This window comes from Pelophylax lessonae (genome assembly GCF_965119305.1).
Source record: "Pelophylax lessonae genome assembly, chromosome: 6".
NCBI lineage: Eukaryota > Metazoa > Chordata > Amphibia > Anura > Ranidae > Pelophylax > Pelophylax lessonae.
This window is the reverse complement of record NC_138773.1, coordinates 22,204,874-22,232,340: the sequence shown is the minus strand read 5'-3', so window position 1 is coordinate 22,232,340 and position 27,467 is coordinate 22,204,874. Positions and strand designations below refer to the sequence as shown.

At 45.1% G+C, this 27,467-nt stretch overlaps 1 protein-coding gene across 1 annotated transcript; it reads right to left on the bottom strand.

Annotated features, from left to right (window-relative positions):
* Positions 1-803: 803 nt before the first annotated feature.
* Positions 804-26,659, bottom strand: LOC309557326 (microfibril-associated glycoprotein 4-like). The gene is made up of 6 exons (XM_082259993.1): positions 26,523-26,659; positions 26,207-26,294; positions 14,683-14,828; positions 14,493-14,589; positions 10,335-10,517; positions 804-1,507 (listed from the first exon to the last, which is right to left on the bottom strand). The coding sequence occupies exons 1-6, from the start codon at positions 26,526-26,528 to the stop codon at positions 1,260-1,262; spliced, it is 768 nt and encodes a 255-aa protein (XP_082116119.1). The 5' UTR covers positions 26,529-26,659; the 3' UTR covers positions 804-1,259.
* Positions 26,660-27,467: the final 808 nt, after the last annotated feature.

Sequence of the window (27,467 nt, the reverse complement as noted above, 5' to 3'; positions counted from 1 at the left end):
CCTGTGTCCTCACTTACCTGTTCCTGAGGCACCTTAGATTTAAAAATGGAGCTGCCTGGCGGCGCCATTTTTAAATCTAAGGCGCCACAGCAGCACGTCGGGCCGGCCGACCCAGTGCCAGGACAACGGCCCTCATGGCCACCAGCCCACCGGGAATGATCCCGGTGCTCCCGATTAGCTAATCCGGGCCTGGTGTAACACATCTATATAATATATACGTTTCACTTTTTGATTTTAATTACTGAAATAAATTAACTTTTGCATACTTTTTCACGATATTCTAATTTTTTGAGATGCACGTGTAGGTGCTGCTGGGGAAAAGTGTGCTTTAGGTGAATCTGTTGCTTTGTCTTGCAAGGGCTAAGCACATGTTCTTAATTTTAAAATGTAAAAAAATTAAACGTCAGTCTCATGTTTAAACAATATTTATTTTCCTTTTAATGTGAAGGTAATACTGTGCAAATCTTTTTGTATCTGTATGAGTTTTTAAATACAAATTTTGGGAGAAAATATTTTTATATGGCAGTGATAACTACTGGACACCGAGGACCTTAGGGATGCAGGCATGCAAAGGGGATTACTAAGCAAACAATAGACATAGAATACTGTCCAATGGAACTTCATCTCAGTCCTCTATTCAAGAGTAAGGGACAGTTCTTCCCAACAAATGGATATGGGTAGCACCATAAAGTTAGCAAGAATGCTCAAGAATTCGATTAACGTTATTGTAACATATTTTAACATGGAATTCTTCAATGATGGTATCGGCAAAACCTAAATACTGCACTGACGAAATTTGGCATAACGGATATCCTTTGGATATAAGTGGATCTATCCACTCAAACCAAAATTTGGCCTATATCAAACAGGACAGACCGGTTTGCTTTTTGGCTCAATTTGCTTTGGACCATTTAGGAAATTTTTCATTGCTTCCTCTAGGGGAGAATCAGAACTCGGTCCTAAATCACAGACCTCCTGCCCCTTACTTTACTTTGAGGATCCTAACCACTTGTGCTTTGAGGAATATATCTGGCTAAGATTTGGAATCAAGATGAAGTTCCATCATCAGGGTCTTTATTGAGATACAAAGTATCAAGTCATGGAAAATATTACAGTTTTTGGGAAAAGGTCAAAGGTTAAATATCTCATGGGATGGTTTGTGGTTGCCTGTGTTTGGAGGACAATAGGATAAAACAGAACGGAAGTCATAGGTCCTACAGGCAGTAGACATCACAGGTCTTGGACCAAAGCAAGGGTCCTCACACACGACGTATCTTCATTTCAGTGGACTTCAGGGAATAATAAAGACCTCGCCACTGGGACCAGATGACACCGCTGCCATAGGATAGGTGGGCCCCTCGCAGATATGGCCCATTCAAGTTAGCCAGGTGGCAAGCTCGGTACCAGAACCCTCCAGCTGAGAGGGAGGCACAGTTCTGTAGGAAGACATCACGGTCATTGTCGTAGGTAGAGAACTTCATTCCATTGTGGTAGGTCAAAGAATCCCCTGTAGGAGAACAACATTCAGAAATCAGTGTGGATGGCCACTTATTTATATGTTGATGTTTTCTTCTATTGAAAGGAAAGGGCAAATGATAGGAAAGGAGAAGTATAGAGAGAAAATGACAAATGAAAGAGGATTGGAGATAAGGAGGGAGGAAAAGAGGAGAGAGGAAAGGAAATGAGAAAGGGAGGAGAGGGGATAGATTAGGACATAATAAGAGATGAAGAAAAAAGGGGCCAGTAGAGAAGAGGTTAGGAAAGAGAAAGAAGAGGTATAGAGAAGATAGGAGAAATTAAAGAAGAGTGTAGGAAAAGTGAAACGTGTTGGGGGGGGTGGAGAAGAAAGGAGAGAAGGAGAGAGTGGGCTGAGGGAAGAGAAGATGAGAGGACAGCAAGAGGAGGAGAAAAACAGATGAGACAGAGGAGACATTAGGAGAGAAAGAGAAAAGAGGAATCAACTGAACTGAGGGAAAGGAGGGGAGGAGGGAGGAGAGGAGATCAAGGAAAAGAGAATGAGAGGAGATGAAGGTAAGGAAAGAAAGGAAGATGGGGGAAGAAATGAGGAGCGGTGAGAGAGAAGAGGAAAGAAAAAGGGGCAAAGTAAGTAGGAGAGGAAAAAAAGAAGGAGAGAAGAGAGAGTGGGGTGAGGGAAGAGGAGATGGGAGGAAAGGCTAGGAAGAAAATGAGTGAAGCAGAAATGGAGAGAGCAGACAAAACGAGGAAAAGAGAGATCAAAAGAATGGGGGGCAGGGTGTCAGGGTGCCGGGAAATCAGACCACACTGGAATGCAGGTAAAATAAAGCAGTTTATTGAAGCAAACAACAATAAACGCTCAGCAAGAGTGAGTAAGCAAGATCAGGAACAAGCCAGGGGCAAGTCCAGAAGCAGGTAGTCATCCAAGCCGGGGTCGATTCCAGAAGCGGGTAGTCTGCCGATGCCGGGTCATCTGCCTATGCGGGGTCAAGAGCCAGGAGAGTCGTTACCAAGCCAGGTCATACACGGAGGAATACGGAGAACAGAAAAGACTGCTATCAGAGATGAACCTTGGAGCACAAACACAAGGGCAAGGACTGCAAGCCAACAGGTGATAGATATAGTCAGGTGTGCAGCATCGTCACTGTGCCACACCCAGGCAGCAGGCAAGTGATGAGGCAATCAGAGTTATAAGAGGCAGCAATCTGCACTTGTCCAAAATATCTGCCAACAGGAGGGCAAGGTAAGACCTTGACAGTTCCCTCTCCTCAACGGCCCCTCCTCTGCGGAGCAAAAAAATGGTTTCTAAGGAAAGCGAGCATTGAAAGTGCAGAGAAGGGCGGGAGCATGAATATCAGTGGAGGGAACTCAGGAGCGCTCCTCAGGACCATAACCCTTCCAGTGCACCAGGTATTGAACCTGACCTCAGAACGAATGAGAATCCAAGATGCTGCTAACCTCATACTCCTCATGAACGGGATGAGGGCAAGGAAGTGAAGAAGTATAGCGATTGCAAACCAGTGGCTTCAAAAGTTACACGTGAAAGACATTGGAAATACCCATGCCATGGGGAAGACCAAGGGGCATAGGCCACCGTTCATCTTATGGAGAAAAGGACCAACAAAACAGGGTGCCAGTTTTGGAGTGGACACCCTCTCCCCAACCTGGTACGAAGGAGCAGATAAACGTCTCTGGTCTGCCTGGAGCTTCTGATGTTGTGCAGAGACCCGTATAGACTCTTTAATCTGCACCCAAGCGGATTGGAGGGCACGAAGATGATCCACCACAGCTGGGATGTCCTGTGGTGAGAACGACTCGGGCAACAAAGTGGGTTGGAACCCATAATTGGCCATGAATGGAAACATTCCACAAGAAGAGTTGATGGCAGAGTTTCTGGCAAAGTCCTCCTAGGGTAACAGATCAACCCAAATGTCTTGATGGTCAGAGATATAGCAGTGGAGAAATTGCTTCAGAGCTTGGTTGGAACGGTACCATTGGACTGCTGATGGTAGAAAGAGAGTCAAATACCCAACTGGGAGCAAAAGGCGTGCCAGAATCTAGAGACAAACTGGCTCCCAAGGTCCAAGACAATCTCCCGTGTAAATGGAACACCTCCCTGGCAAACACAGAAGCAAGCTCCTGGGCGGTAGGCAGCCGCTTAAATAGGAACACAGTGGCACATTTTGGAGAACCGGTCAACAACCATGAGGATAACTGTGTAACTTTGAGACACGGGAAGTTCCACAATAAAATCCAATTCCAGATGAGACTAGGGATGCTCCCCATTGGGAATGGGATGCAGTAGGCACAAGGGAAGGTGCCGAGGAGATTTGTTCTGGGCACAGACCGAACAAGCAGCCACATATGCAGCAATAACATTCAGAGAGATGGCCACCAGAACTGACGGGAAATAGCCCAGGACATCTGGTTCTTAACAGGTTGGCCGGCAGTCTTGAAATTGTGGTATGTGAGCAACAGTCTGATGCACAACCCCTTAGGTACAAAACATTTGCCAGCAGATCTCTCTGTGGGAGCATCAGGTTAGACAGCCAAGATCTCTTCCCCAAGAGGAGAGGTTAAGTTGGTGCACATGGCAGCCAGGATATGATCTGAAGATATGACTGGTATCGACATGGAGTCCTCCCTGGACAACTGAGAATACTAGCGGGAGAAGGCATCAGCCTTAATATTCTTGGAGCTGGGCAAATAGGAGACCACATAGTTAAAACGAGACAAGAATAAGGCCCATCTGGCCTGACGGTGTGAGCCTCTTGACCTCCGAGAGATATGTCAGATTCTTATGATTAGTGAGAATGAGAACAGGAACCACAGAACCTTCGAGCAAGTGTCTCCACTCTTTTAGAGCCAGAATAATGGCCAAGAGTTCTCTGTCTCCAATCTCGTAATTGCATTCAGCTGGAGACAGCTTCTTGGAGTAGAACCCACAAGGAACTAAAGGGTCCATCAGGTGTTCCGACGCTGAGACAGGAGGGCGCCTACTCCCTTTTCAGACACAACCACCTCTAGGACAAAGGGCAAACCAGGATTGGGATGAGACAGAATAGGAGCCGAAGCGAAAGCAGACTTAAGGGCCTCAAAAGCTTGGATCGCAGCAGTTGTCCAGTTGTGGGAATCTTTCCCCCTCTTGGTCAGATCTGAGCTAGGTTTGGCCAAATAGGAAAAACTCCTGATGAATTTCCGATAGTAGTTGGCAAACCCAAGGAAACGCTGAATGGAACAGAGACCACTGGGGCAATGCCATTGTAGAACAGCCGAAACCTTCTGTGGGTTCATGGAGAAACTTCAGCAGAAATGATGTAGCCCAAGAAGGCAACCTGAGACAGGTGGAATTCACATTTCTCAAGCTTTCAGAAAAGCCCATTCTCACGTAAACGTTGCAGCACCCGCTGACATCCAGCTAGTGTGATTTAATGGACTCAGAGTAAATCAAATGTCGTCCAAGTAGACTACCACACATTGCTGCAACATATCACGAAAGACTTCATTGATGAACTTCTGGAAAACAGCAGGCGCATTGCACAAGCCAAAGGGCATAACCAGAGATTCGTAATGACCGGTTCTGGTATTCAACGCGGTCTTCCACTCGTTGCCCTCCTTGATCCCTTCAAGGTTATACACGGCCCTTAGGTCAAGCTTGGTAAAGACCGTTGCTTCCTTGAGGCGGTCGAACAATTCAGTAATCAACGGAATCGGGTATGCATTCTTGGCCGTGATGTGATTGAGGCCCCTATAATCAATGCAAGGTCTCAACTCACCCCCCTTTTTCTTTATGAAGAAAAAAACGGCACCCACTGGAGAAGTGAACTTCTGAATTTGCCCCCGGGCAAGCACATCTGCAACGTACTCCTCCATAGCCTTATTCTCCGCAACTGAAAGAGGATAAACCCTGCCCCTGAGGGAATGGCACCAGGTTGCATGTCTTTAGCACAATCGTACGGAAGATGAGGAGAAAGAGCACCAGCGCGCACCTTGTCAAATACATCTTGAAACTCACTATATTCAGTAGGCAACACTGAATCTGAGGAGGTAAAAAGCACCTTAAGAGGCCCATGGATACAAACAGCACCACACTGTGGAGAGAGGATCTCGACTAATCAAAGGTCGGATTGTGTTTCTGAAGCCAAGGGTACCCCAAAACAATGGAGTAGCGCGGGGACGAAATAACTTGAAAACAGGTTGACTCCCTGTAAACAGCCCCTATCGCCATATCAACCAGAACAGTCTCGTTGGTAACCTGTGCCGGTTGCAGGGGTCTGCCATCAATCGCCACGATACCTAGTGAAGAAACACGAGGCTGCAAGGGTATGGAATTTGCAGCAGCAAACGTACTGTCAACAAAATAACCGCCAGTCTACCAACGCCTGAGTAGCCACTGAACCCGCTGCCCAAGTGAAGACAACTGTGACAACTTTATCTTACGGGAAACCAGGGACGACCAAAATTCCACCTAAGATCTGCCCCCGACAGGACCTTATATGCGAGCGTTTCCAGGTCAGGTCAGACAAGATTTCAGGAAATGTCCACCAAGACTGCAATACAGGCACCAGCCCTCCCTCCCCCTAAAGACCCGCTCAGCCTTGGAAAGGCGAGTGAACTCTAGCTGCACGGGTTCACAGCCAGACACACCATCCCCTGGAGGCGTGGAAGGTGAGGGAGGAATGGTTGGGAAAGAAAACATAGGAGCCAATCTGGTAGGAGGCCTCCGCAGGCACTCCTTGAACGATGATATCTCCCTGAGCCTGGTATCTATCAAAATTAGGAAGGAAATGAGAACCTCGAGTCCGTCAGGGAGATCCTTGGCCGCAATCTCATCCTTTAATGCTTCGGGGAGACAATGGGAGAAGACAGCCACCAGAGCCTCATTATTCAAGCCCACCTCTGCTGCCAGGGTACGAAATTTAATGGCATACTCGGCAACTGTTCATATACCCTGTTGAATGGACAGGAGCTGCTTTGCAGCAGAGGCAGAGTGAGCAGGCACATTGAATACACTACAAAAGGAGGCAACAAAACTCGGGTAATCGAGTATCACAGGATTATCGTTCTCCCATAAGGGATTTGCCCAGGCCAAGGCCTCGTCCAAGAGCATCAAGATTAGGAAGCCCACCATGGACCTATCAGAAGGAAGCACCTAAGGAACCATCTCATAAGAAAAGCCCACTTGGTTTAGAAAGCCACCACACTGACTCGGTTCACCCCCATAGCCTTGCAAAAGGGGCGCTGAACCAGTCATCCCTCTGGTAACAGCGACTCCAGCTGCAACTGCAGGAGCAGGAGTGGCAACAGGGGCAGCAGCAGGAGCAACACCAGGAGGAACCAACGGCCTAGCAGCACCAGGAGCAAGGTGCGCTGTGCATGCAAGCAACGTCTGCAACGACTAAACAAACTGACCCAAAAGGTTGATTGAACCCGGTAACCAGCATGGAGAGCATAGGAGTACCTGCATCATCAGGATTCATGGCCCTTGCGTACTGTCAGGTGCCAGGAAACCAGACCACACGGGAATGCAGGTAAAATAAAGCAGTTTATTGAAGCAAACAACAATAAACGCACAGCAAGAGTGAGGAAGCAAGATCAGGAACAAGCCGAGGTCAAGTCCAGAAGTGGGTAGTCATCCAAACTGGGGTCTAGTCCAGAAGCGGGCAGTCTGCCGATGCGGGGTCGAGAGAGCCAGGAGAGTCCTCAGTCAAGCCAGGTCATAAACGGAGGAACATGGAGAACAGAAGACTGCTAGCAGAGATGCGCTTTGGAGGACAAACGCAAGGGCAAGGACTGCAACTCATCAGGTGATAGATATAGTCAGGTGTGCAGCATCATCACTGTGTGACACCCAGGCAGCAGGCAAGTGATGATGCAATCAGAGTTTTTTTAAGAGGCAGCACTCTGCACATGTCCAAGATGGCTGCCAACAGGAGGGCAAGGTAAGACCTTGACACAGGGTTAGCAGAATAGTGAAGAGGAGAGGAAAGTTGAAGGAAAGAGTGAAAATGAGGAGGAAGGAGTGGAGATGAGATGAATGAGAAGCTGAAGAAAAAGGAAGAAGAGGAGGGCAGAGAGGAGGAGATAAAGGGAAAGAAGAGAAGAGGAGGCAAATTTATTCCATACATTAATTTGTCATGTCAGTTCAAATATTGACTAGCGCACAAGTGTCCCAAAGTAACTCCCCAGTAGCCAGACAATATAACAATGGCATTATTCCAGTGATGTCAGTCCAAAAAGTCCAGCGCTTTGAATAGCCATGACGATTACTTTAAGCCCTCAACTAATAAATATTTCTAAAAATTCCTATCTCCCAGACTCTTATCAGATCAGATCAGCTGACCCAAACAAAAGTAAATAGGTCCAACAAAGCTTTATTCTCCAACCCTTCCATTTCTTCTTTATAATTATTGTTATTATTAATATTAAAAAAGAAAACTAATAGTGCAGAAAGTCATCTTGATGAAGCACATCAGAAGGGATGTCAAGGCGCTTACATCGGAACCAGAAGTGCCCATTACGCCATCTTGGTTATTGGAAATCGTAATGATTAAGCACAAGATGTATGTGTGGAACAGGTCTACGTGACCCTATGTTGGTGTCTTTGGTGTCATTACTTTGGAAATTAAAGGCAATTGGAATTCCTGGATGTGGGGCCGTTTCTTTTCTTACAAGTTCTCCACAGAGGCGGGCCGGGGCTGGCACTCTATGGGATATTCCACCTCTAAGCTACCATCACACACGTGGAGCAGCGTTTTCTTCCTTCAGTATCTTGGTTATTGGAAAAATTACAATACCTGCCTATGTGAGAATTTTGACTTTATTAAATGCAATTTTAATAGGATTTTCTACACTATGAGTTTAATTTTCTTCTTTACATGTCCTGCTTTTAAACTGTTTATAAGGAGCTGAGTATTTTATCACCAGAGAAGGAAGTTCATAAACAATGAAGTTACAAGCAAGATCACCCAACCCGGTGTCTTAGGGGGTTGTTCAGGTAAGGTGTTTGGTACATGGGGGAAGATGTACTTTAGTTGAATGAAATGGGTCACTTATTTAGCACTTACAAAAGCACAGGTTTATGTGAGCACAATTTAAAGGATATTTATATATATATATATATGTTTGTTTTGGATATACTACACTATTGCATTTTTTTTTCTTGGGGAATATTGCCAAGAGGAAGATTCAGGACTTGAAGGTGGTTTGGAGAAAGAATTGCTTTTGTTCTACAAAGTTTGTCTTCTAATAACAATATAGGCAGAAGAAGAGAACAGGTCACGAGTCACTGGTGATGTTACATGCATCACCCTGAATACACAAGTGAGCACAATAATATAAATATTATAGATCAAACTATTATATTGAAGGTATCACACTAGATGAGCTTTATTTTTTTTGGGAAGAAGAATAATAAAGAAGACACAGAAGGGTTGGAGATTAAAGCTTTATTGGACCCATTTACTTATGTTTGGGTCAGCTGATCTGGTAAGAATCTGAGAGATTGGAATTTTTTGGCATAATTACCTGTTGACATAATTACCTGTTGGGAGATTGAAGTGATCTGTTAGGCCCTGTTAGGGGTGGGGAACCTTTTTTCTGCCAAGGGCCATTTGGGTATTTATAAAACCATTCGGGGGCTTTACAAAATTATCACCTTAAAAATTAACCTTATATTTTGTCAAACATTTAATTAACTCACCCCTAATGTGATGGCTGCAACTGCTTCTCTTTGGTGAGGTGTGTGATGTTAGCTGGTATTGATGATGTTGCTACTCGCAACAGGTTTTCCAGGTTTGCGTCGGTCAGTCTGGAGCGCAGTCAACTTTTTTGTGGTGGTAAGTTTTGAAAAGAACTGCTGGTGGGTATAGCTAGCTGGTACTGCTGGTGGGTACAGCTGGCTGGTACTGCTATGGGTACTGCTGGCTCAGGCTGGTACTGCTGGCTTGTACTGTGCTGTGAGTACTGCTGGCTGGTACTGCTGGGTCAGGCTGATACTGCTGTGGGTACTGCTGGCTAGTACTGCTGTGGGTACTGCTGGCTCAGGCTGGTACTGCTGTGGGTACTGCTGGCTCAGGCTGGTACTGTGCTGTAGGTACTGCTGGCTGGTACTGCTGTGGCTACTGCTGGCTCAGGCTGGTACTAATTGCTGGTACTGTGCTGTGGGTACTGCTGGCTCAGACGGGTACTGCTGTGGGTACCGCTGGCTCAGGCTGGTACTGCTGCCTGGTATTGCTGTGGGTACTTCTGGCTAAGGCTGGTACTGCTGGCTGGTACTGTGCTGTAGGTACTGCTGGCTGGTACTGTTGTAGGTACTGCTGGCTGGTACTGTTGTAAGTACTGCTGACTCTGGCTGGTACTGCTGTGGGTACTGATGGCTCTGGCTGGTACTGCTGGCTCTGGCTAGTACTGCTGGTTCTGCTGTGGGTACTGCTGGTTCTGGCTGGTTTTGCTGTGTGTACTGCTGGTTCTGGCTGGTACTGCTGTGAGTACTGCTGGCTCTGGCTGGTACTGCTGGTTCTGGCTGGTACTGCTGGCTCTGACTGGAAGAGTTGATATTTCCTGTATTGGTCACAGGCGGAGTGCATTTGATATCACTCTGCCTGTGACTCACTCAGACTGTCATAACGGAGCAGGAACTATACAGGAAGCATCGGCTCCATTCTGACAGATCAGCTGAGAGACACAGACTCAGCTGCATGGGGGACTGGACCAGATGACTTTGGGGGCCGCATACGGCCCCCGAACCGTAGGTTCCCCACCCCTGTGTTAGGGGTCCGAAGTAATTGTTTTGGACATTCAAAGCATTAGACTTTTTGGATTGATATTTTGTCATGTTAGCCTGATGGCTTACTTACCTGCCCCACCATCAGTGAAACCCTCCACGTACAAGGTGTACCCATCCTCCTCTGGGTTGATAGCGTTGGGGGAAAGAGCAAAATCTGCGTACTTGGCGTAGGTTCGGTTACCTTCAAAATCACCCAGTTCTACTCTCAGCTCATACTTTTTCCGTAGAGTCAGCTGATAAATATTGTGCAGTCCTGGGGGAGGAAATGAAATGTAAAGGAGATAATATATGAAGGAATAAAGTTCAATACTGCCTCTAGAAGAGGAAACAGGAGATATTTTCTAGGCAAACAAAAAATAATCTATAAACCCTCTACACATCCTACAATGCCATGTATATACATATGGCCCCATATGTGCTAAAACTTATTGTGTGGACATCACTTTGATATGCAAAGTGGTAAAAAATGTATTGTTCAAGGCGTACTAAAACTTAAAAATTTGGTTTATTCATTAAGGTTTTGATTGCTCATTTTCTTTGATTACCCCTTGACTTGGGTTAAAGCAGTAGTAAACTCCGCTTTGCTACTTCTACCTACAGGTAAGATTATAATAAAAACTACCTGTAGGTAAAATTAATATCTCCTAAACGTGCGCCGTTTAGGAGATAGTCACATATTTTGCAGCTGGTGACATCACCAACGCATGCACACTGTGCTCTGAAGGGATGGCATACTGAGTTCCGGCCCTTCAGAGCGCTGTTCCCCGAAGGGTGCTCCTGTGCATGTGCGGGAGTGACATCATCTCAGCCCAGACATTCAAACGGCCGGAGCCCGCAAATCTAGCAGGGAGACTGGGTGAAGATGGAAGTCCTGTCAGCGGTGACAGCTCACCACTGGAGGGTTTCGTTTTACAGATAAGTCTTTCATAATGTGCTAGTATGCAATGCATACTAACACATTATGCCAATACCTTTCAGGGGGCCCGAAATAGTTTTTTTTTCTTCAGGATTTGCTACCACCTTAAATAAATGAAACTAATCAAATAAACCCCACACAAAAATCCTCTAAATAAAAAGATTTTTCCTAAGTGGCCCAATAAACAAAACTGTTCTGGCTTTACAATTCAACATCTCCATGGTGCTGATGTGTCAAAGTCCTCAGAATACAATAAATTGGCCAATGGTAGAGTATGTGTATTATCACTAGGTAAGGAAGCCATTCTCAACCACGGTTCTGTGGAACCCAAGGGTTCCTCCAGATGTTTCCAGGGCTACCTTGAGCTGTGGCTGATTGATCTTCCATCTGATGGTTCCTGCAGAGTTTTGGGTCCAGTGCTGTCTGTAAGGGTGGCATTCTCACCACCACTGTAAGGGGGGGCATTCTTCTCACTGACCACCTATGTAGGGGGGATTTTCCCAATGACCTCTGATGTATTAATCTTAGCAGAGGTTTCCTGAGACCTGAAAATTATTTTAAGGGCTCCTCTGTGGATAAAAGGTTAATAAAGGCTGGTCTAGAGTAAGTAAATGGTAAGTGTGGAGTAGGAATGATCGAACTTTTCAAAAGTTCGGTTCGGCCAGAACATCCGAACTTCCCGAAAGTTCGGCCCGGATTTCAGAACCCCATTGAAATCAATGGGACCCAAACTTTGGTAATCAAAAAACACAATTTTGAAGCCCTAAAACCCAATAAATGCCCCTAAAAAGTGCCTAGGGTTCTGGGTCATGCCCCAGGGACTATTAATCACACAAAAAAAAGTTCTTAAAAATTGTCATTTTTGATAGCAAACCAATTATTGAAAAAATTACAAAAAAAAAAAAATGTCTTTGGATTTAGTATCTGAGGGGTCTAAAAAGTGTACCTGTGAAGTTTCAGCTCTGTAGCATGTCCAGAACCAGAAAAAAAAAAGATTGCTTGTATTATGTCACTTATAGAACAGGGATATGGCTTTGCTATTTTCACACCTATATATGTGTAAGTGTAAAAATACATACAAGTATGTGTGTATATACACCCCTATACACAAGTTCAGATGTTTTGCCTGCCTCCAAAAAACCCAAAAAAATGCCTGCAACAACAACTGGGCATTTTTTTTTTTTTTGGCGCTAGCGTTTTTTTTGGGCATTTTTTGGGGTTCTTTGGAGGCAGGCAAAACATCTGAACTTCTGTATAGGGGTATATATGTACACACATACTTATATGTATTTTACTTACACATATATAGGTGTTATAGGAGCGGAGCCATATTGGTGTTAATTATTTAATTAGCGCAAGTATAGTGTTCTGCTCCTTTCACACCTATATATGTGCAGGTGTATATATACATACATGGGTGTGTATATATAACCCCTATACACAAGTTCAGATGTCATGCCTGACTCCAAACATGTCCTCAAAAACCCCTATAAACGCCTGCAGCCAAAAAGCAGGCTGATCGGTGAGAAGCCATATGAGTGTTCTGAATGTGACATAAGAGAAACAATGTTTTCTCTATAGTGGTCACCCTGATATGGAAGGGTTTGGTCACCCTGCCATAGCAGTCAGTTCACCCTACACTACATTACGGTCACCCTGGCACTTAAAACTTTCCCTACAGAAACTAATTTTTTGCATCTAACTAAAGTGTAAAAGAGCACTCTAACTACACTAGATATCCCTTTCCTCACACTAATAAATGCTAAATTACACTTTTGAAGCAAATTTAACAGAACTGCTTCCACTCTCTTCCATGTCCCTGTATTACAATGCTAGGAATTTGCTGGGGCTATCTTATATACTGGGGGGCGTATTCACTAATGATTGGCCTAGGGACCCCCTAGTCACTCCAATCACATTCCTAGCATTCTCCTGCCCCCTCAATTGGCTTTTACTAATGGTTCTGGTCCAATCACGGGCTTTTAAAGCCCACTTCCTGACCCATTGCATTTTGGTCGGTTCTGGTTGCCGAATTCCAAACTTTTTCAGCAAAAAGTTCTAAATTCGGCCGAACCTCGAACAGCCAATGTTCGGGTCGAACCGATGGTCGTCCCGAACCGTTCGATCATCCCTAGTGTGGAGCTCAGCAGATTAAAAGGAAAAAGTCACAACACTTACATTTGTACAGTATTTGATATACAGTATATGAAAAACCCAATTTAGTGTACAGTATATAGTAGTACCAGCCACATTTAATGGAGGACAAGTTGTGAGGACAGAGTGCCTCTAAACCCCGTCCTTAGCAGGAACATAATCTACAACATCGGTATGCCATTTACAAACAAACCTAAAATAGGACAGAAAAACAATGAAATAACACATTCAGAACTTCAATTCCAAGCATGTTCTGGCAGCAACATTTTCAGCACGTCATCACTGTGGAATTGTTCTATTAAAAAACAATTCCATTTTGTTTTCTATTTTAATGCCAGGCCACTTCATAAAAACAGATCATCAGTCATGTTCTGCTAAAATCTGCTTAGTTCTGGTTTCTCCTATAGATAACATATCTGCCCGATCGGAAGGGATATTCTGAATTCCAGGGCCTGTGTACAAGATCTTAAGTTGGGCCTTCATCCTCAAGAAAAGACAAGCTGAAGATCAATTTATGCTGGCCTTTGTGGTGCCTTGTCTAGATCCGTAAATCTCATGAATCTGTATGAGACAAGACCCTGCACTATGAACACATACACACTGGATGCGTTGCGGAGTCTAACTGGACTAAAACCAGCTATGTCCAGGCTTGGTCAGAGGTATTGATCACATGTGACCATTGCGTGAATAAATACATGTACTCAGTGCCAGTGCTAGTCATTGATTTAACCAGATAAACACCTGTGCTCCTTATCCATCAGCCCCTAGACTGCTTACTATTATTTTATTATTAATGCCAAAAGTTCATCCCAAAAGTATTCAACAGAGTTGAGATAATCTAGCCCAGCTGAGCTCCTCCACGACAAACTCATCAAACCATATCTTTATGGAGCTGGCTTTGTACACAGGCCACCGTCATGCTGCATCAGAAAAGGGTCTTCTCCAAAATGTTACCACAAGGTTGGAGGAGCACAATTGTGTATAATGTTTTTGTATGCTGTAGCATTAACAGTAACCTTCACTAGATTCTTCTGAACTCCGTCATTTGAAGAGTGGTCCACATACTTTGGGCAATATAGAGGTTTGTGTGTTGGTCAGGTGTCCACAAAGTTTAGCCATATGTGTAAATTTGGCTTTTAATTGTATTTGCACACTCACCTAACCAGTACTCTCCATCTGCTCGGCCAAACCCCGTCTTATAGTCGGAGTAGCCACGGAAGAAGCTCACAGTACCATTGGACCTCTTTTGGATTACCTGAGGGGACAGTTCAAAGACAATAAATTAGTCAGCACAAAGTAAATGGAAAAAATGGCCTGTATATATAGTTAGCAGATCAGTGAATCTTACCGTCCATTTCCCATCATCAGTAGTCATATCACAATATACTGGCACTGCGCTGGATGGCCCTGATGGGTATATAACATTCACTCCATCGGCATCTACCCCCAGTTCATGGACGTCCTCACAGTCTACTGGATATTGGGTGTCTGAACCTGTTCAAAGACACCAGAAGAAAATCTTGCGCAGTCATTATTATACAACTCAATAGACAACTAACAAAATAGACATTAGATAGAATGTCTATATTGTACATAGAATGTCCACAATGGTCACTATATGGAGACCAAATATCATTTTCATTCTCTTATGGCTGTAACTGGAATCCATAACCAACAGAGATAAGCAGTATTTTGAAAATGTTTGATCAGTTGTGCTTCAGCTGAACTTTTTAAAGGCTTGTCGGGCTCTGAAATTTGGAGAAAAGGACCTTCAGTGGTGAAAAGGGATGCAAAGAGTTGGGCCTGCCATGTGGCCCGAGTCTTGGGGTGGTATGGTAAATAGAGCAGTAAGCAAAGATGCACAAACAGCATAAGCTGCCAAACCACCAGAAATAACACTGAAAGTCAGTTTTGGCTTGGGACATTCAACCTCAGAAATTCAGTCCAAATTTTACTCTTTCTGAATTTTGGGGTCAACTTTAATGCTCAGTAAGTGATAAAGCCGATTACTTGGCAATGAATCTCTATCTGGTGCAGGAGCTCCTGTGGGGGTACTCTGGACTTACCCATATTCATGTTAGTTGCGGAATGAACAGGATAGCGTTGGGAAGTGACTTAAGGCAATTGTCGGCCACATTGGTTGTTATCGCTCCATGTGGGAGATGAAATCACCTCTTGAAGGAACAACAAGCAGAGAAAGTGGTGTACTGAACAATGCAAGAAAGAGGGGACTAACCGTGAAGACAGATGCTCAAAGGAGTACAGGTGGGCTTTTGTATATGATAGTTGTACCTAGGAACCTCCTAGGGTCTAAAGGCAAAGAGAAAACAAGGTTAGCTACCTCCATAATATGGAACTAGAGAGAGAAGCAAGGATTGTGTGCAGCCATGGGTGTCCCCAAGGGGGGGCAATGGGGGGGGGGGCAAGTGCCCCCCCCCCGGACTCTTAACATCCCAATTAAAGTGGTTATTAAGCCACTTTATACCATCCTGTCTGGTTTTTTATAATTCTGTGTGCCCGTGCCCCTGTGTCTGTGTATGTATTAAAAAAAAAAAAATAAATAAGCCATTCTTTACCAGTTTTCAGAGCACCAATTGCCGCTCACGTGACCCACCAGCTCTCCAAACACAGACACAGGAGCACAAAGGATTATTAAACAGACTGCAGACAGGATATGAAACTTTAAATGAAACTATAGCAGCAGGAGGGGAGGAGTCAGGCACTGACACAGGAGCAGACAGGCAGGGAGGGAGGGGGGAGAGAGGACAGAGGAGAACAGGAGGGCTGCTGATGATGGAGGCACTTAGGCTGACCACGGTGTCAGGGTTTAGCAGCCATGGTATACCGTGGTCACTTTACAGAGGGGAGGACATAGCCAGGCAGGATCAGCCAGGCATTTCTGGTGATAGAAGGGGCCAAACTACACAGCACAAGCACTGTGCTGTATAACATGCTTTAAGGACAGGAGATATATATATATTTTTTAGGTTAACAAACGCTTTAAAAAGAAATTCTGCTGTTTTCCCTTTAAAAATAAATACTCGCGAGTCGCGGCTCAATGCCACCTTCGTGACATTGTCAAAAAGGGGTGGAGCATGGGTGACCTTAAAATTATGCCCCCCCTCCCCGCCATGAAAAAAGTTCTGCAGACGCCTATGTGTTCAGCTTCAGTTGTTTGTGCCACAAGTTCTCCAGGAACTGTTTTAGTGACCGGAAAGGACTGACATGGCCTTGTGCGAAGGTTACATAACATTAGCCCAGGCAGGCGAGGCTCTTTTTGCGTCAAATTAATTGGGACTGTCTATGATGTACAGAACCATTGTAAGAGAATGTGTGCTACAAACTTTGTGGTGGGGGCCATGAACTGTTCTTTTAAAGAGTATGCAGAGTGATTTTTTTCCCCTCAATTTGGCATGATTTCTTTATTATTATTATTCTTTGCTATGCTCAGTATTATAAGTCACGAGGAACATGGTTCCTCTTTGGTTTCCTAGGTCACTAGGGCAGTGATCTGGTTGAATGCTGACAGCCCATGTGACTATGGTGCCCAGGTTGGGTAGGTAGAGTCTTTTTAAGACCCTGGCCCCTGGGTTTGATGTGTTTTTAGCATGTGGATAGTGTAAAGACAGGTTACTCATCTGCCAAGGACAGTATTAGCGGCAGGGAGAGGTTCCAGATGAGTAGGAGAAGCATAGAGATCCACCACTCTTACTGGAAACCTCCCCTCTTGGGCTTGGACCAGGCAGGCTGGATTTCGCCCCTTAAGACAGTTCGGCTAAAACCTGCTTCACTACACGTTGTTGTCATCCGTGAGTGTTCCCGGTTGGGCCTCCTCTCACCGGGCTTGTGATCTGCTTTTCTTTGACTTCTTTACAAGTTCTTTCAATTGCATCTGGACTGAGTGTGTGTTATTGTTCCCGCACCAGGCTGCAACAAACCACAAACTTGTGACCTCGTAATGATATAAAACAAGATGAATGGTCATATTGGCATCATCTCGTTGTCAGATTTAAAATGGAATGGAAGTGAAGATTTTCTATGGTATAGGGATCATCTAGTTCATTTGTGCCTAGAAACATTTTCTGAAACATCTACAGTACGTTTTGACTTAATCCTGAAAATCTAAGGACCACTTAAAGGTATGTGAAGGTGCCTAGGCACTTCTGTGCCTTCAGCCTCATTACTGCATAGCTCCCAACTGTCCCTGATGTCGAGGGACTGTCCCTCTTTCCTCCTCATTTGTCCCTCATTTTGGTCAGATCTATAAAGTTGTGTATAAAATGCCCTATTTACAGTATCTTTCCAAAAGTGTCTCCCAGTGTTAAAACTTTCATCCATTTCTAAGTTGCTGCATTTGTAAATTCCAAGAGCCAATATAAAGGAATAGTAGTGGTAAAAAAGCACTTGTGGGTTTAACCAATCATTTCTTTTTGTACAATTCTCTTTTTAAGGGGGACGTGACAGGGAGCGTGTCCTATGCCTAAATACTTTTGCTAATAGGTGTTTGTCATTCCCATCTCAGAAAGTTAGGAGGTATGTACAGTAACTGTATGCCATTGACTGTTAGTCTGAGCAGAACTAGAATGAGATTTGGTGATGTCACTACTGTGTTGCCCAGTGCTCTTCTTACTGGAGGTTCTGAAATGGATAAAGACCTGACTCTACCAAGATGGCTGCCCCCACGCAGAACAAGACACAGGTAAACAACATGCAATACTGGTGAGATCAATTTGTCTTTTATATTTATGATGGGTTTACCATACCCCCCCTGGACCACACCAGCTCCAGCCCGCACACCATACCACCCCCCCACCCGTCGCTGGCTCACTCACCCTGGACTGACATGGAGGGCAGGCAGCGGCGAGGGCTGCTACCCCTGGCAGTGGCGGCGGCGGCTTCCCTGCGTCTCCTCCTCCTCCTTAGCAAATGGCTTCTCCTTTTGGCCAATCGTGAAATGGGTCTCAGGACCCGCTTCCTGATTGGCTGGGAGGAGAATCAATTTGATAATAGCGAATGTTCATTCGCTATTTTCACACAACTGGGTGGGTTCAGGAAGCAGTGCTCTGCGCCACAAGCCCACCCTGTTTTGAAGCCTCTGGCTCTAATCACCTGCTTCGAAAAAAAAAAAACCCCATTGCATGTACAGTAGATTAGGGGGCTGGATGCATGGATGGGGGGGGGCGGCGCCCCTGTGCCCCCAATGGATGGGCCGCTGCTGTGTAGTAGCATTAACTGCATACAGTAAGTGGTGCCGTGTCTGGCATGATTCATACTTCTCAGTTATTTAGGGGAAGTCTTGTATTTTTATCAATATATACAAAGCTTCCTCTGATTGGCCAAGGTGGAGAGGCCATTTAGAGGAAGCCTTGCATTTATTGATAAAAATGCAAACCTTTCTCAGAATGGCTGGGAAGCTTGAATCATGCCCATTATGCTGCGAGAACACAGCACCACTTACTGTATGTAGCTGGTGCCCAACTTGATTTTGTTCGGGCAGCAGACAGGAAGTCACCTGTGATGCTATCGGAACTCAGTGCCACTTGCTGCATGTAGCTGATTCTACTACAGTATGAAACAGAACTGATAGAACCAAGATAACCTTTGTAGCACCCTACTGAGCCCTGCTTGGAGAAAACTTTGTTCTCTTGTTATTCTTGAAAAATAACAATAAAAAGAGATTTCTAAAAATAAAAATCTTAAAAACCTTTGTAGCACCCTGTGACCCAAGACCTGCTTCATGTGCCGCTCAGGCGCTATTGGAGGGGATGCAAGTCCTATGACATTCAACGCTGGGAGTTTTGGTTCAGGAGAGAGCTCCTGCAATGGCTTAGAGAGGAGTGAAAGTCTCCCTATGGCCACAAATGCGTGACATCCCTGAGGTGGGCATGTGTGGCAACCTCAGCCTAGAACCTGAACAGGCTATGTTCCCAACGAGTTTTGCTCCGCCCCTCGGAGTTTAGTCATGGGGGCTCTTAGTGTAGAGTATGTTACTAGGTTTATGTAGTTTAGCTCCTCTGTAATCAGTAGAGCAGGGGTTAATTGTTTAGTTTTGCTCAGTTTCTCACAGGCTGCTGCTCTGTTACTTCCTTCTTTCTTCTAGAGAATTCTAGAATCATAGAAAAAAGAACAGGGCATGCAGTCTGACTATTTATGGAGCCAATCCCTGAGGCCTCAGGCAGCAGCGCAGTGTTCCTAGGTCTAGGAGACTCTACCCCCTGGTTCAAGGTCCTAGAGGAAGCCTTGAGGAAGTCACTGAGGTCCCAGCTAGCCTTAGCTGGGGGGTGGGGGGGGGGGGCTATTTGCACATCTGTGTCTGTGGCCCAAATTGGGTCTGAAGAAGATCACTAGAGAGAGCCAGGCAGAAGTTGGTGGGAAAGAATCCAGCTGTCCTATGGTGTTGAGAGTCTACATCTCCTTCACTTGGAAGAGCCTGGTGGATATCAGCAGGAGGCAACGGATGATCCTGTGGCCGAGTGAGTAGATGACCCCAGTGCAGAAGCAAAGTGACTGTGTGAAGCTTTTAACTCTAGAAAGGAGTACAGGTCACCAACAGCATAGCGATCCTGTTGGACATTCAGCATTTGTCCAGCAGTTCTGTGTAGCGTAGCTATAAATTGAGTCCTCAATTATCCAGTTCTACCGTTTTGGGGTATCTCATGCTCCCTCTTCCTATCCCAGTTTTTTATTCCCAACAAAAACCTTAAAAAGAACCCCTAGACTGTTTTTTGAGCCAGTGGAAGAATGCTGTGTGCCTGGCTATGTGTGCTCTAAGTGGGGAAATAGTACCGTATTCCCCAGCTGCTCCTATAGTGGTGCACTACACTTAGTTAGGAAATAGTTTGTTTGGGCCACTGTGGTCTAAACAAACAATTGAGACTCCATTCACACCAGCGCGACAAGTCGCGCTCCCTAGCGGTCCATTGACTGCTACAGGACTGGTTCTAATAGGAGTGACACAAGTCGCTCCGACTTAGAAAAAGGGTCCTGTACTACTTCGGGGCAACCTCGGAGCGACTTGGATAGACTTCCATTATGTGAAGTCCTTGCAAGTCGCCCCCGAAGTAGTACAGAGTCGTGCCGCCCCAGTGTGAACCGAGTCTTAAAGTGAAAGGAAACATGGACTTAGGCTTTAGGTATCTTTTGGTGTGTAGGCATGTTGGTGCAAATTGCTTAAGGGTTTAGTTCCAATGAGACTCCATATTTTCTAAAATAAAGTGAAGAAAAAAGCATTCTACTTTCCCTTTAACCCTTTTCCTACTAGGTCCATACACTGTACAGACCTGACAGTAAGGGGGTTTAAACACATTCCTGATGGCTGCAGCCACCGGGATTTAGCGTAAATCTGACAAGCAGACTCCTGCCTGTCAGGTGTAAGCATTTTGGGGGCTGCACAGCTGCCAAATTGCTTCCACACACCCCCAGTATTGTGCCCACTCTTCCCATATGTCCCCCCCCCCCCCTCACCATGTATCCCAGGCTTCGCGTGCCCATCTTTAGGCCGGGGACCGGCACAGCAGGTGCTAATTGGTAGGGGGGGGGGGGGGGGGGACCTGAAAGGATTAATGTCTGCTCTCCTCCCCTCCTTGTTGCTGATCCATAAAGCGACATCTTTTTCAGGTCCGCCTCTCAGTGTTCCCGGCCACCATGGCAGGGAAAGAATGTATTTCAGTGTGATTGCATTACATTCAGTGGAGCACAGGGGGGAGACACCCAGGGTCTAAATGCTAAACTGATGACCTGTAGGGGGCTTTTAACCACTGCAATACAGGACACTGTCACTCCCTTCCTGCCCAGGCCAATTTTCAGCTTTTAGCGCTGTTGCATTTTGAATGACAATTGTGCGGTCATGCAACAATGTACCTACACCAGATTTATGTCATTTTTTCCCCACAAATAGAGCTTTCTTTTGGTGGTATTTGATCACCACAAGGTTTTTTCTTTTTTGATACACAAATAAAAAAAACAAATAAGAAAAGTTTGAAAAAAAAAAAAGCGTTTTTTTGTTTATGTTATAAAATGTTGTAAATAGATAAGTTTTTTCCTGCACTGATGAGCACTGATGAGGTGGCACTGACAGGCACTGATGAGGAGGCACTGATGGGGTGGCACTGATGATGAGGCACTAATATGCCGCACTGATGGGCACTGATAGGTGGCAATGATATGCAGCACTGATATGTGGCACTGATAAATAGCACTAATATGCAGCATTGGTGGGCACTGATAGGCGGCACTGATTAGCACTGATGGGCACTAATAGGTGGCACTGATGGGCACTGATAGGCAGCACTGATGGGCACTGATAGGTGGCACTGATGGGCAGTTCTGATGAGGAGGGCACTGAAAGGGTCCCTGACCCTTGATTGGCATCCCTGGCGGCCATGGGTGGGCATCCCTGGTGGCCATATGTGAGCAATCCCTGGTGGCTCTAGTGGCATTCCCCCAAGGGTCTGCACTGGTAATCAATGCTCTGATTACCAGCACAGACCCCCCCCCCCCAGTCAGGAGAGCCGCCAATCGGCTTTACTCTACTCGTGCCTGTCAGGCATGAACTGAGGAAAGCCGATCAACAGCACTTCCTATTTACTATGTGACCAGCTATGATTGGACACAGCTGTTCACATGGTAAAGATCCTACCTTATTAGGCTCTTTACCGGGATCGGAGATGTGGTGTGTCTGAGTGACACACCGCACCACCTATCGCCGCTCTGTGCACCACCCGGGGACGCGCAGAGCGTTCTATGCTGCTGGACGTCATATGACAGCCAGTCAGGGTAGAGCAACCACTTCCCGGCTGTCATTTTGCTATATGGCGGGCGGGAAGTGGTTAAAGTTTTGCCTATGGAAAATATAGGAAGTTTGTCTTCATTTTAACGGCGCACTCAAATTTAAGGTTTGGCGTGTTAGGTGTCTATCTACTCAGTTCACCCTCATCTTTTATATTTTACCAAAACATTGGGGAATGTATTGTGTTTGTTTGCCCTAAAATTAATTTTAGTGTATTTTTTACTGTTATTTTGAATTTCCAAGACCTTTGTGGTAATATTGTGTGAAATAAAAAATTGGAACTACCACTTTTTTATTCTCTAGGGCAGGAGTGTCAAACTCCATTTTATCACAGGCCACATCAGCATTATGGTTGCCATCAAATGGCCGGTTGTATCTGTAGGACTATATAAATGTATCTACTCTTTATCATAGTAAATAATACCTCTGCATTCAATTCTTACTGAACTTAATAATAACTTAAGACTTAATACAATCACTAGGAACACTTCTTTGCCACATCCGTAAGTATATTTAGAAACTGAGGAAAAAGGAAAACCACTAGGTCGAACTTTAAAGGCAAGTTGGACTACAACATTTTTTTTATAAAAAAAATCCATCTTTTATTTATAAACAACAATATAAAACATAAAGTTATACATAGAAAAAATCTGCTAAACGTGTTCATATGTATCACAAAACAGGGTCGTACCAGATCCAATACTTTACAAAGTTTGTAATTATTACATGCTTTAAGATAAGTGAACCCCTGTGTGCCAACGCGTTTCACTGGTCTGCTTCTTTAGGACACACAATAGGGGAATCAACAATGAGTGTGTTTCACTTGCCTAGAATATGAACATACATGCATAGGAGTCTCCTCGGGCAGGCGGAGCATACAGAAGAACCAAGCCAGCCAAAAACCACGGATGCATGGATGTGCTGAAAAATTAGTGTTAGCAAGAAAAAGGCCAATGGGAGAAATACTCCTCCACTCAAGGATATCCAGTAAACTTCTGATAACAGCCAATATGTAGATCTCAGTGAGGAAAAAAGGAAGTAAAGCAAGAATTCAAGGCAATAACCAAGGGAGATGGCTGTCCCATCCAGTCCTGCTATATGCATATCCTCCCTAGATCACACACAATTTCTAAAGTGTTGGCTTTGGAGGACTGGATGGGACAACCATATCACTTGGTTAATGGCTTGAATGCTTGCTTTACTTCCTCACTGAGATCTATATATTGGCTGTTATCAGAAGTTTACTAGCTATTCTTAAATGATAGGGAATTTCTCCTTTGGCCTCTTTCTTGCTAACACCAACTGTTCAACACTGCATCTGGCTTGGTTCTTCTGTATGCTCCAGTGCCTGCCCGGGAAGACTCCTATGCATGTATGTTCATATTCTATGCAAGTGAAACCCATTCATTGTTCATTCTCCTATTGTGTGTCCTGAAGAAGCAGGCCAACGAAACGTGTTGGCGCACAGGGGTTCACTTACCTTTAAGCATGTAATAATTACAAACTTTGTAAAGTATTGGGTCTGGTAAGACCCGGTTCTGTGATACATATGAACACATGTTTTTTTGCTGATTTTTTTTCTATGTATAAATTTCTAATAAATATTGTTGTTTATAAATAAAAGATGGATTTTAGAAAAGCATAATTGTAGTCCAACTTGCCTTAAGGCTCGGTTCACACTTGTGCGATGCGGGAAGGCTGCGAATTTGCAGCCTGTTCCCGCATTGCATCCGCACCTCTGGCAGTTCACACTGCCATATGCGTTACTCAGGGGGTGTCAATTAAAAGTTAACAACACCCCCAGTTTGATCGCATATCGCAGTGCGATCTGACAGTTTGCACAGGATCGGATCGCACAAGTGTGAACCACTGTGCGATCCGATCCTGATGCGGCTGGAAAAAAGGGTCCTGTGCGTGTTTGGTGCGGATACAGTGCAAATTCAGCCATACAAAGTGTATGTCTGAATTTTCATCCGCACATGAGATCGCATGTAATGAAGGAGCAGTGCGCTCCGAATTACATGCGATCTCCGCAGCTGCAATAATGTGAACCGGCACTAAGTGCCGGTTCACACTGTTCCGACTTGTCAGACGACTTGGTTGCCGGACAAGTAGCAGTCCATGCTGTGCAATGGAACCGTTCTAATAGGAGCTCTGACTTAGAAAAAGGTTCCTGCACCTTTTTTTTGCAAAGTCGGAGCGACTTGCATTGACTTCTATTATGTGAAGTCATTGCAAGCCGTACCAAAGTCACGCCGCACGGGCGACTTCATTAGTCGCCTGTAGTCGGGGAGACTTCGGGTCGGAATAGTGTGAACCGACACTTAAAGTCCGACCTAGTGGTTTTCCTTTTTCCTCTGTGTCTAACTTAAGACTTAGGTTGAGAAGGGCAGGTGAAGTCCAGCAGGGAACCCATTCACACTCCTTTAGGACATGATGCAAGTCTGAAAAGGAGGGTTGCACACTGCTGGTATCATCCACAAGAAACTTTATTGGAGACGGCTCAGACAGAACATGGTTCTGCCATGGTACTTGTACATTGTAATATTCTCATAATAATTATAAGCAGATGTCCAGAGCAATCCATCCCCCTTTACATCAGATGTCAAGAGCCCCCACCATCAGAAGTCAAGAGCCCTCCAACCTTTCTTACATAACATTGCACCCCCCTTACCTTGTGCTATTTCTGGGAAAAAGCTTGGGGTGGAGCTGCAGGAGAGGTACGAGGGCCACATGAAATGACCTGGAGGGCCGCATTCAGCCAGTGGGCTTTGTGTTTGATAAAGAAAAAGGAACGGCTGCACTCCAGATGAGGTCAAAATCCAGATTTATTGACTGGACATCCCAATGTGACAATAGTGACAAGGTAGACGCGTTTCACACACACTAAAATGTGTCCTTAATCATTACCCTAATGATTAAGCACACATTGTAGTGTGTGAAACGCGTCTACCTTGTCACTATTGTCACATTGGGATGTCCAGTCAATAAATCTGGATTTTGACCTCATCTGGAGTGCAGACGTTCCTTTTTCTTTATTGATTATCCACGGAGGCGAGCTGGGCGTGCACCGGTGTGTGTCATCAGGCTTCCATACCACCTCGAGCACTGAGTTCCTTGGCTTTGTGTTTGACACATGTACTCCAGCTTTCATAAAATATAACATATTTTGGGGGTTTTATGTAATCTTGAGGCCTAAAATTATCTTTTAAAAGTGTGTGCAAAAAATGCAAAAACAGCTCTGGCAGTGAAAAGGTAGGACTTGGCCATCTGTACCCTTATGGGCTTCCAATATCAGTTGCTGTAGAGATCAGTCTGGTTACTTCTCCATACAGAGTTCCAATCATTGTTCCTACTCTACTGGAACCCTTCCAAATGGATGGAGTTCAGTAAAAGTTCTGAAACCCATACAATATGTGGATCTGGGGAAGGCTCAGTCTGTTACATGGCTAGACTTACATACTCAGATCTTTTGGAAACAGCAGCCATGGAGGCTCTGATTGGACCTCAGCCCTCTGGCGAGATCAGGTGGATTTCGGAAAGTCTGCGTCAGGAGTGACGAGACGTCGGCGCGCAGGTGAGATAAGCCCAGTATCACCGATCGTTCACCAGCAGAAAGAACAGAGTGTCACTAAGCCTACAAGGTTGGCCGTTGCGGAGGAATTTGGCCAGAAAAAGACTTTACCCGTGCAGATGTGAACGAGAAGCATTGAGTCATTTAGATATCGAATTACTGCCCGTTCCCCAAACATAACTAGCCGTGTACACACACAGCAGAGGGAAGTTATTCTCTGCTCGGAATGTTAATGTCACACATGTTGGAATGTTTAGTTACAAATGCATTTGAAGAAAACAATACGAAAGAAGAGGACAGAGGGGGTTAATGATGGACGAACGAGCCAGATCGCTCGTCTTTGGCTGCGCTTGGATTGGGGGAGAGAGAAGAAGTGTAGTTCAGCTACAGTGCAGATGTCACAACTAAACAACAAATGCAAAAATCTCATCCCAAGAAACCTGCTTTGTATGATTTTTGGAGCAATGGCTATCCAGCTGTTTGCAGGAGATGTTGGACCCCCCTACTCACCGTTCTCATGGTCCGTCTTTGATGTCTGACTTTGCGCTGAGTTAAGGACCGCCAGCAGAAGGAAGAGGAGACCCAGGCGTCCTGGAACCTGCAAACAAAAAAGCCAAAACGTTATGATGGAACCCCAAAACCCCCTCCATTTTAAACAGCCACGGCTACTCTACCAGTCCTGACATGACCCTTCTGAAAGGGATCCTCGCTGCACCCCCTTCTTCCTTAATTCCAAGTCGATCTTCCCCCACCGACCCCCACCACAGCTGGAAAAACTTGGAAACGGGAGGGAGATTTGGCAGGCGTGAGCCCCTGGACTCCTTACCTCCATGCCTGCAGCCTGCAGAGTGTGAGTTTGCTATTTAAGGTCTTGTATTTATATGTTGCGTCTAGTCCAGAGAATCCCTCCTTTCTGAGCCTTCGCTGCTCCGGTTTTCTAATGTGAGGGGAGGAATGAGAAAAAAAAAGGGGGGGGGGTGTGTAAATTTAGTGGTGAGGCTGCAGCGGACAACAAGACGCACAAGGCTGCCTATGGAGAGAAGATGGGAAGACAGAAACAAGCTGATGGACAAGGGGGAAGAGAGACAGAAAGAGAGGAGATGAGCCAGAATTGGAGGCTTCAAGGATCAGGTGCAATCTACACAGTTGAAATATATTTGTTTTTAGCTGTCCAGAAGAATTTGTAATTCTGGTCAGTCGGTCTTGTGATTTGCACACATCAGCCAGGCAGCACAAACCTTCAGGTTATTCCTATGGCTGCCAACAGAATCCTGATTGGACAAAGAATCTGTATTTGCCCTTTTGTCTTGTTGGCAGGACTGTGATCCAAGCAAGCAGTGTATTGATCTTTCTGGCTAAGTGTTTAAATCGCAAAACAGGCTGAACAAACTTACAAAAACCCTTGGCGTGCAAAGCAATAAATAAAGATTTATACATTGGTTGAAAACAAGATACAAGCTCATTGAACTGAACCAACAGAGAAATACATAAATAAATAGAAAACCTTTATATACAGAACTCTATATACACAGTTAATCCAGACGAAGGCAAAAAAAACCCCTAAAGCCGGCCATGCATGGGTCAAAATTCAGTTCAGTAGGGACCAACTGAGATTCAATCGCTGATTGCACATAAGTTAATCTGTCGATTTACTTGGGTACAACCAGCTTGTTGGATCTTTTACATATGATTACAACCGCTAGTATTAGTACACGTTGACTACTCTTAGATTGTAAGCTCTAACGAGCAGGGCCCTCTGATTCCTCCTGTA